General features: G+C 49.0%; 2 protein-coding genes across 3 annotated transcripts; both read left to right on the plus strand.

Moving 5' to 3' along the window:
- Positions 1-585: 585 nt before the first annotated feature.
- LOC138628861 (CDGSH iron-sulfur domain-containing protein 1) lies at positions 586-3,086 on the plus strand. The gene is made up of 3 exons (XM_069712167.1): positions 586-777; positions 1,442-1,644; positions 2,253-3,086. Exons 1-3 carry the CDS (start codon positions 699-701, stop codon positions 2,340-2,342), a joined length of 372 nt encoding a protein of 123 aa, XP_069568268.1. The 5' UTR covers positions 586-698; the 3' UTR covers positions 2,343-3,086.
- A 1,634-nt stretch (positions 3,087-4,720) lies between these two features.
- LOC138628862 (CXXC-type zinc finger protein 5-like) lies at positions 4,721-7,412 on the plus strand. 2 transcript variants are annotated; one of them, XM_069712168.1, is made up of 2 exons: positions 4,721-4,922; positions 5,750-7,412. In XM_069712168.1, the coding sequence occupies exon 2, from the start codon at positions 5,999-6,001 to the stop codon at positions 6,890-6,892; it is 894 nt and encodes a 297-aa protein (XP_069568269.1). In that variant the 5' UTR covers positions 4,721-4,922; positions 5,750-5,998; the 3' UTR covers positions 6,893-7,412. The 2 variants fall into 2 exon arrangements, with proteins under 2 accessions (XP_069568269.1, XP_069568270.1); XM_069712169.1 differs by lacking the exon at positions 4,721-4,922 and adding an exon at positions 5,051-5,318.
- The last annotated feature ends 3,000 nt before the right edge of the window (positions 7,413-10,412 follow it).

Here is a 10,412-nt window from a genome sequence, read left to right on the forward strand (position 1 = left end):
ACAATCCTTACCTTTTAGATACCACACTTAAAATTCATGTAAAGACTTCATAATACGAGTCCGTTTTGTCGCCCTCTGGCGGTGCCCGTATGTAAAATATTTTGAATAGATTAAATGTCTGGTTCTTTATTCACATATTAAGGTCAACAGAAGAACATGGAGGGTTGTTTTTTTTTAACCAAAACTTTATTCGATTAGTTTATTGAATATAATCCAGAAAGGTCTGTTTTGACTCATCAAAGAGACATAGTTACGTGAAAAGGAAATGGGACTCACCGAAGCTCGCTGCGATCAAGATGATTCTCTCCAGGTGGGAACATTTGGCAGTGACAAACGCTGATGTAAGATTCCCTTCCGGTTTTCACGTTTAAGAATAGAAAATAAGCACAATGATTTACACGTATATAGGCGACGAATCGTTTCGGAAACGAAAACTTGTGAATAAAACCAGAGATAATTGCTTAAAATGTAAAATCTTGAAACGGCACCAAAACAAACCCGGAAGCTCGTTGGGGGTTCAACCTCTTGCTCTGGCAGAACGTCTGTTTGTCTCCGACCTCGGTGCTGATTGGTTGCTGCGCGGTGACGTAGCAGGCTGAGGACGGCGCTGCCGGAGCGGACAGAGTTCAGATAATCTCCCCGGTTGACCTTGCTGCGGAGCGTTGTTGACCACAAACAGCACACCTTCCAGGGAAAACATGACAACCCCGAGTTTACCCGCTCTGTCGACGCTGCCGATGCCCACATTACCCAGCTCGGGGTTCAGGTTAACCAAAGGTAAACTATTAAAGCTAGCTAGTAGCACGCCAGCAGTAAACGAGTGTAAACTTTTATCATGTCATCGACTCAACGTTTCATGATTAAAAAAAAACAAATGGTGGCTCCACTTTGGTTGCGTGGAGACGACTTCGTGTGATGTTTACACCTGACAGACACAGACAGTTAAACTACACAGTGGGACTCGTTTCCAGAACTGTCAACAGCCGCTGTTTCAGCTGGCTAATCGCCATTTCGCTGGCTAACTGGTCAGGGAGCCGAGTTGGAAACGCAACCCGTTTCCAACTCGGGACGGCCCGGACCCCCCGGACCCACCGGACCCCCCGGACCCACCTACCGAGGCCGTACTTGGAGGGGATCCCGGCATCTACAGGAGGAGGATCTCCGCGCTGATCCAGACTGACAGCAGGGCCTCTGTTCCTCCGGTCTTACGACTCCACATCATGTGACTCGGTGGACCCAGGAGATTATCCTGGATGAAAGTCCACTGCACATAACTCTCACTTGGTCAGCTTTCTCAGGACATAATAGACCGGCCTTATTCATTTGAACCCCCCATCTCTCCCCCCCCACCACCACCCGCCTTACTTTGGTCCGGGATGTCAATTTTGTCTCTGAGTTTGACCATCAGCTGTTCTTTAATAAAACCTGCTTCTCCCTGCAGAACACTTCGTGGTCGCCCTGCCGGTGGCGGTTGTTGCGGCCGCCGGAGGTTTCCTGGTCCGGCACTACCTGAGCGGGCGCAGCTGTAAAAAGGGCCAGGTGAACACGTCCATCAGCAAAGACAGTCCCAAAGTGGTCCACAGCTTCGACATGGAGGACATCGGCACCAAGGCCGTCTACTGCCGCTGCTGGAAGTCAAAGAAGGTCAGGCCTCAGCAGGCGGGACGTCCACACGTCCTGCCGCTCAGAGTAACCGTTAGTTTGACTGTACTCGTCAGTAACGTCGTGGCGCGCGTTTGTCCTTCGACTCTACGCGGACGTCTGTAGCTTTGACGTCCCCGATTGACATGCGAAGAAGGTTCCCCGTCCACAGAGCTCCACACGCAGCGTGTGGGAGGAAACGCTGACCGAGTTCAGTGAGAATCCGAGTCGGCAGCAAGCATCCGGTTGACGGGTTACGTTTTAAGAAGACGGGTCTCGTACTGAAATGAACCCGAGTGCGATTTCAAATCCCACAAGATGGACAGAACTCGGAGGGAGGAAAAAAAGAAAAGGGAAAACTTTTGATCATTTATGATTTCTGCAGATTAGTGGAACTATTTCCTCGTTTCATTTAATCGTGACCTCGAATATAAAACGGTTCTTCGTTCACCTCCTGCTTGTAGCGAGGGTCACGTAGCGAACCCGTCCACTGAGAAGCGTCTTGTTTGTATTAGATCGCGATTTGCTGACGCGCATCACGAAGTCCAAAGTCCTGCAGCTCGATAAGAGGGAGTTTTGTTTTCCTCTAACGTTGTGTGTCCTCCTCTCAGTTCCCGTATTGCGACGGCGCCCACGCCAAACACAACGAGGAGACCGGGGACAACGTCGGACCGCTCATCATCAAAAAGAAGGACGCTTAATCCAACCGATCGGAGAAGTCCGGCCCGTCGTGCACCCCGGCCCGCGTCTGCCCGATCAATTACCATAATCATCGCGCTGATGGTCGACATCGTCGCAGTCAAAACCCACCGGATATCCTTCACAGCCCAGAACAAAGAGCGCTGGAAGTGAAGGTCGTCCGGGGACAGACGAGGAGGAGACTTGGACAAAACAACAGTCGGACATGAAGGCATCGTGGCTGCGGACACATTTTGACCCACTTAGCGTGAAGCTTGTTTAGATTTGTCACTCGACCCGACGTCGGTGAAGTAGTCGGCCACGCGGGCATCGTGCCTTCATGTCGGCTCCTCCAGCCGTGGAGCAGGTGGTCGAAGCATGAACCCGCCGTCTCTTTGTTTCCGTACGCTCCAGTATTTAATGTAAACTTCTATGTAGGCCTTAATGTTGATATTCATTCGTATTCAAATCAGAACAAGCACGAACAACATATGAATGTTACATGGTGTGGTTTAATTCTGCTGCTTCGTCAGAGGAAATGGAGGTTACGTTTGTCTTGATTGAAATAATCTCCATGTTTGTAACCAGTCTGAGGAAGCTGTTGTATTTTAATCTGTAAAGTGTCGAAGGTGAAAACTCTGTTCACAGAGGATATATTTAGCTTTTTCATCAGATTTATCTTCTACTGGCTGCTGTGTGTGTGTGTGTGTCTGGTTTGATGATTCATTGTTCTATATATTGTGAATAAAATGTGTCGATTGCGCTGATTTTATTGCCTCGCTCATTAATTTTGGGAGTTGTCATCTGGCCGAAGGGCCGAACTCTGCTTCGTTTGTTTATGTTTTTATCCACAGGATCAGATGCACGTCACTCCTTCACCTGTCAGCAGCATCGTTATGTATTAACAGAGATAATAAGTAAACAGGCCTGTGTGTGTGTTGACTGCAGTGATCAGGGCTGATCTCTCTCTGTGTGTGTGTGTGTGTGTGTGTGTGTGAGAGAGAGAGAGAGAGTGTGTGTGTGTGTGTGTGTGAGAGAGAGAGAGTGTGTGTGTGTGTGAGAGAGAGAGAGAGAGTGTGTGTGTGTGTGTGTGTGTGAGAGAGAGAGAGAGAGAGAGTGTGTGTGTGTGTGTGTGTGTGTGAGAGAGGCCTCGGCTGAGGGGGGCCGCTGTGCTGCAGTGTCCACCAGCACCAGTGGCCATTTTAAGACGGAGCAGTATTTGCGGTGACCACTAGAAGACGCTGTGTTTACACGGATCGTCCAGGCCAGACCGTGTAGCGAGTACGGTGGGCCCCTGCTCCCATAGTGACACGCGCACGCACACACACACACACACACACACACACGCGCACACACGCACGAGGTATCTGGCTGCGTGCCAGATGCAACGGAGGCCTCTCAGAAGAGGTGGAGTGGACTCTGCCGTCCCTGAGTGAGGAGTCACCTTTATCAGACAGCACGAGCGCTGCTTTATGGACAGTCTTTACCGAGCACGTGCTTTAAACCCGAGGAGCGTTAGCATGAAGGCTAGTTTCTGCTAACATATTCTGACTGCTTGATTGTGTTGTTCAGAATCGGCATGTCTCGTTAATTGGTGACATTTTTTTTTTTTTTTTTAATTCGAAATGATATGTTGTTTTATTTATTTTGTTTGTTTGTTTCTGTGTGACACATTAAGCCAACACTTTAAGTTTCGCGGCCAGTAAGTGCAGGACCAGCAGATTCCGGTGGGAATAAAATTGATAATTCACATCGTTAAAAATAAACTTTTTGTTTGTTTGTTTGTTTGTTTTTTTACTTCTGCTCAAATCCTTTATTGTACTTGTCCACAATAAAATGTTTATACCACTTATGCTCGGGTGTTTTCAGTGACATCAGTGATTTTGCTTTTCACAGCAAATAGTCTTTATTTACAGAAATTCTGTCAATAAGTAAACAGGACTTGGGGATCAATGGGGGTATTGCTCTTTGCTTAAACACAGTCTATTAGGAACCCTAATATGTTTATTAAGTATGTATTATTTAATAGGTTTAATGATTAATTAATGACTTTATTTAAAAACAAACACAAAGCATTCAATGACTGCCGTCCTTGAGCAAGTTGTTCTCAATAGACCTGATTACATGTTCATGTATAGGCTATATGTATCATATTACTATTATTATTATGACACATAGTTGGTAGTGTTGTCCTTAAATATGTCTGGTATCTGTAATATTTCTCCTAAAATAAGAGCAGAAGATATTTCTTGGCGACAGTTTTCGCCCTTGTTGATGGACACGTTGAATGTACATGATGAAGTGGATTCCTGGATGTTGTGAGGTTTGATCCGCCACAGTATTCATACTGTCAGCTGTTCGTGTGTGTTGAAGTGTTCCTGTGGATATTATGGGGTCGCTCTGACCACAGCCTCGACTGCAGAGTCCACTTCGCATTTTGAGCGACGCCCCCAAATTCCGTGCAGAGTGTTTGCAGACCCTCCGGGACGGAGAGGTGGAGGAGGAATCGGCAGCTCCGCCGTCCATATACGCTACAATCACCACGCCATTAGTTCATGACTTCATCATATCTTTGACAGGAGAGTTCGGGTCGTATCTGTAAGGTAAGGAGGGACCTTTTCTCGACACTTCCTGTTGATTTTCGCTGTGCTGTTTTGTCGCCTTTTCCTGCGCGCAGCGCCGTGTCGCAGCGACCACTCGGACTGTGGTCAGCTCGCCGTGGCGTCGGTCGAGCACCGTCTTAGGTAACCTTAATGACGCTGAAAGGATCGATCTGGATCCCCGATCGATCCTTCAAACGCTTTATACACGTATCCTGTAATAACATACGTGTCCCGTGTTGAATCAGCCGAGTAGTTTTTCTACAAATGTGGACATGGAATATAGCCTGGTCTTTTTTTATCCACAGCAACCGCATCGTTGCGCACCTCGCTCCTCGTCGTCGATACCAGACAAAAGACAGCCTGTTTTTTTACGGTCCCTTATTTTGTGTTTCTCCGGTAAGCTTAAGCTTTGGCTGGCACACATAACAGCAGTCGTCAAAATGTATTTGAAAAGCGCGCTCCACATTTGACCTGCGCATATGCGCATATCTTTGCATATTGTTGTCGCTCTGTTATTGATTGCATTGATATACCGTGAAATTCTTAAAGGGATACTGCCTCCTGTATGCGGAAATCATTGGCAAGGCATGCACTGTCAGACACATGGGTCTGTTCACCTCTATTCAGGCAGATTTATGTCTAAACATATCTACATATATGTTAGATGTGTCTTTAAACACAGATTCGTTGCACTCTGACAGTGTTTAGGAGCTCTGTTTGGGAAAATATCTTCCAGTCTGGTCTTCCCTGTTTACTCTCTTTCTGTATTTGTCTCTCCAACATTTCTATTCTTAACCTTCCTCTCTTCATCCCCTATTCATTTCTAGCTCTCCAGGACTCTGAGGCTGCTGCAGAGAATGGGAATAGGGACACAGGCCAAGGCTTGCCATTTTGGCTGAAGTAACAGCAGGACGGTTGTCAACCCCGCATCGGCTTCAATCCCCTTCTCCCTCACCTCTCCTCCCACACACACACACACACACACACACACACACACACACACACACACACACACACACACACACACACACACACAAACACACAAGGACAGACACCCCCCATACCCAGCCACTGCTATGTCCACCGCGGTAGACATTGCGGGCCCTTCCTCCCCAGATCAGGCCCACAGCAGTGCGAAAATCCCCAACGAGCCACTGAGACGGAGCCTTAAGCGCTCCAGCCACCCCTACAACCTCTCCCATTACATCTCCACCCCTTCCCCAGCCGTGGATGTCAAAGGCCTGATCCAGCCCTCCCCATCCCAGCAGCAGGCCGCCCAGCCCGGGCACACTAAGCCCCGCCGGGCCCCCTCCTGGCCCGACATGTGGGAGTCGCCCAGCGGACTCCACCTGGCCCATGCCGCAGAGCTGCTAATGCGCGCCGGGCTGCTGGCTCTCACCCCCGCCACCACAGAGCAAGCCAGCCTGGGTGCACAGAGCAGCCAGCCGGCTAAAAGGGAGGCTGCAGAGGCAAAGGGAGGAAAGGGGGATGAAGAGGGAGGTGGATCTGGGCCTGAGGAGGAGGAAGAGGACTCCTCTGGATGTGGCACTGACTTCCAACCCTTCCTGGGTGCCTGGTTCCCCTTCAGCCCCGCTCTGTTCCCTCTGGCGGGCTTCCAGATGGGGGGAGGTCACTGGAGAAGCACGGCCATGGGAGCGGAGGGCATCGAGGGGCTGGTGGCCGAAGGCTACTCTCCTGGCTCCCTGGGCGGGGGCAGCGGAGGGAGAAGGAAGAGGAAGAGGTGTGGGGAGTGCGTACCGTGCCGGCGTCAGACGAACTGCGAACAGTGCAGCAGCTGTCGCAATCGCAAGAGGGGACACCAGATCTGTAAATACAGGAAGTGTGAGGAGCTGAAGAGGAAGCCTGGAGGGCCCGGGTTTGAGAGCAGGGTGTCTGGGTTTGATCTAAGGGGGTCCGACTTTACTTTGGGTCTGGCACAGGAGAGAAGCAACAGCGCCTTGGATGGATAGTAATGCTTGTGGTGGCAGCATTTGTCAGAGGATCCTGGTTGGATGATTGTTGAGGAGCTGCAGTTTCATAAAAACACACGGGACACAATGTTAACATGATCGGACTGTGGTTCAAAGATCCTCAGATCTTGTGTTTAGTGAGGAGCTGCAGCTCCGTTTAAGAATGTCCACACTCGTTCCCATCCTTTCTTTTGACAATCAGTGAATTGGAGAGGAGAGAAAGAAGGATACCAATGTGTGTCAATATTTAGATGATGACAAAAATGCTGTAAATAGACTGTAAATATCTGGAAAACATTATGTCTTTTTTTACATTGCTTTCCAGTTTGGATGTATTGTGCTTCAACATAAAAAGGAGCCAAATGTTTTGTTTCTAATGGGGGGAGTTTTGTTTCTGTTGTTCTGACGTCACTGCATCAGTAAGAAATGAATGAGTTCAGCCTCGGCTAAATTATTTCATGTGCAACTTGTACTGTATAGCTCTGTTTGCTCTTTTGAAATAAAAGAAATTTGCCATGTGCACTTGTCTACAAGGTTTATGCTATGTGTGTGTGTGTGTGTGTGTGTGTGTGTGTGTGTGTGTGTGTGTGTGTGTGTGTGTGTGTGTGTGTGTGTTTCTAATTGGGTGTATGTCTCTGTTTGCAACCGTGTCTCTGCTCGCACTTGCACACGCGTGTGCTCATGTGTGTGTGAGGTTGTGTGGATTATGAGTCACCTAATGGTGTGGCTGAGAGCCTTATCGCAACCCCACAGACCCATACACACAAACACACCTACACGCTGCCTTGGCAAGTCCAGTGCATGCACTCGAGCACACCTAACCTGACATGCACATGCAATCACAAATACTGCGTCCTCCTTCACACACTGATGCAATTTCCCTTTTTTTTCACAAGTATATATCACATGCAGACACACGCACACACGCAGATTTTAAACCAAATACACAGCCAGCTGGACTGAGGCTACAGGGTGGGTTTTTGCTTGTTGCCGTAACGATGGCTGATGTGATAAGACCTTCTTCCTCGGCGCCACACTCCAGGGGACCGCAGGGAAGACGTAACCATGGCAACGGCCGGCCCGAGGTGTCACGCTATAATTGGGCCACGGCTGCACTTCCTGTGAGCCTTCAGTCAGGGGGATCGCAGAGGGACTGTGTGTGTGTGTGTGTGTGTGTGTGTGTGTGTGTGTGTGTGTGTGTGTGTGTGTGTGTGTGTGTGTGTGTGTGCGTGCGTGCGTGCGTGTGTGCGTGCGTGCGTGCATCTGTGGGGGTGGGGGGTTGTGTATGTGCGTGTGTGTGTGTGTGTGTGTGTGCATGTGTGCGTGTGTGTCTTCGTCAGGCAGGGAGAGAGAAAGCGCTGCACGCCAGCCAACGCAGGACACTGCCAACTCATGGAGAAAAGCAGTGAGCTCCAACATCATGCTATTACAACGCTCCCACTGAATGAGAAACACACAGTCTTTTAGTCTGAGTCCACAGTCTAGTGTTTCTTCATCTCCCAGACAAAGGGGGAATTTCAAATTCTTGGATCTGCAGCTTTTTTTTTTGTCTCCCCCCTCTTTCTTCAGTGCCTTTCTAGTGATTTGGAGCTTAATCCCCCCCTCCCTGGTCTCGTCACACATGCACACACACACACACACACACACACACACACACACACACACACACACACACACACACACACACACACACACACACACACACACCGGAAATCTGTGTCACCCGCTGCCCAGCAGGTCCAGTGACTCCCTGAACGCCTGCAGTCTGGCTCCACTGGCCTGCAAGATGGCAGGAGAGAAAGGGAGGAGGGGGGAGGCTGTGTGTGTGTGGGGGGATTGAACGGCGGACAGAGAAGAGGGGGCGGATTGGGGGTTGGAGGGGGGGGGGGGTTGAGGGGTCGGAGGGGGGGGGGTTGAGAGAGAGTTGGGGGGGGGAGGAGGAGGAGGAGAAGGGGTTGGAAAGCGGATCCAGGGAGAGGGTGAAGGGGGGGGGGGACATCGTGAAGGGCAGAAAGACTGGGAGAGAGGAGGAGGAGAAGGGGGAGGAGGGGCGAGGGGGGTAAGAGAACGGGTGAAACTGGGAGAGATGAAAAGCAGGCCACAGGGGGAGAGAAAAGAGAAAGCGAGGGACATGCAGGGAGGAGGACAGGGAGATGGACAGCAGGGGATGAAGATAACGTGGGCCAAACAAAGAGAGGAGGAGAGATGAGTGGGAGACGGAGGGACGGAGGCCGATTGAAATGCAGCGAGACAGAGATGCAGGAAGACGGAGGTTAATGACGGACGCATTGTCCAGATAGCCGGTGTGTGCCGTCACAGACCCCTGTGGAGCTTACATATGTTAAGACCAGCGGCCCTGCCCACTCTGGAGAAAAACTCCTCTCATACACACTGCAGTGGAACAACCTGCCAGCCCAAGGCAACCTGCACTGGAGCTGGGCGGACCCTCACTCACAAGCCAGACCTTTGAAATTTTGGCCACTGCGTCTGCTCGGAGACACTGTGTCTCATTGTGAATTTTTTCTGCCTCCATTGGCTGTATCCCCAGCGTCGGGAAATGTGTAACAGCTTAGCAGAAGCAGCATCTTTCTGAGATCACTCCTCATTACGCCTCTGTTATCCATTTGTATTCACTTTTTCTACACATGGAGAACATGCGGCTCCCAAACACAAACACAATGGCTTCTCACATCCTTGAAAAGCTCTGGCTCATCTGCCTGCAGGTTATATTTTGGTGACACAGGGGTCAAAGGGGACTCTTGACCTTTGACCCTTAAAGCTGTTAAAGGTGGATTCAGAATAGGCCAACTTCTTTAAACAGCATCATCCACTTCTGGTTTGGTCTGATGCTGCCAATGAAAAACAAGCTGAAAAACAGCATTAAAACGATACCAGTAACTTCTGTGTCTTTCTGAAATGAAAAAGTGAATATCTGGCTCTCTATCAGTCAAGACATATCCATACATCAGGAACAAATAGAATTAGATCTTAAAACGTTCTGATCCTCGACGGTAACGTGCACACTAAATTCTGTTAATCTTTAGCTTGCTGCTGTTTTTAAAAAAGGCTCGTTGGTTCCAGGAAGTTAGGCAAAGCCCGCTGATAAGGGCTGTCTGCCCGCAGTGATATTTCATCATGGCTTGTTTTCACGCCACCTCATGATGTGGAATTGATTGTTGCTAATGATTATTGGGCCAGGACTTACTTGCACCATTCAATATGCATGATTGCCTCTTTTTAAGAGAGTAGCCCATCTTGACCAGAGCTGTGATGGCAGTTAAACGAGGTCTTCAACTGGGATTTTTATAACAGCCTATTCGATGTGAATTCAAGTTCAAGTAAAGTATTAATCAATTTTAAAAGTTATACAAAATTATAACTTTTTTGAATAAAAATGATAATGACAATTAATTAATAAAGCAATTGAGAAATGTTATGCAGTGTTAGTTTGCCTCATCATCTCAATATGTCACGAGGAAAGAAAGCATCAATGTAGCATTTTAGAATCAAACTCAAGACT

Source organism: Brachyistius frenatus, unplaced genomic scaffold, assembly GCF_029030835.1.
Source record: "Brachyistius frenatus isolate BFR_SWC_R1_liver_20210118 unplaced genomic scaffold, ASM2903083v1 Contig_107, whole genome shotgun sequence".
Lineage (NCBI taxonomy): Eukaryota > Metazoa > Chordata > Actinopteri > Embiotocidae > Brachyistius > Brachyistius frenatus.

What these genes read in the sequence shown, in the direction of transcription:
- LOC138628861 (XM_069712167.1), top strand. Translation starts at nt 699, where the DNA reads ATGACAACCCCGAGTTTACCCGCTCTGTCGACGCTGCCGATGCCCACA. An exon ending in GGGGTTCAGGTTAACCAAAG is followed by an intron (nt 778 to 1,441) that starts GTAAACTATTAA and finishes TTCTCCCTGCAG; the next exon opens with AACACTTCGTGGTCGCCCTG. An exon ending in GCTGCTGGAAGTCAAAGAAG is followed by an intron (nt 1,645 to 2,252) that starts GTCAGGCCTCAG and finishes TCCTCCTCTCAG; the next exon opens with TTCCCGTATTGCGACGGCGC.
- LOC138628862 (XM_069712168.1), top strand. Translation starts at nt 5,999, where the DNA reads ATGTCCACCGCGGTAGACATTGCGGGCCCTTCCTCCCCAGATCAGGCC.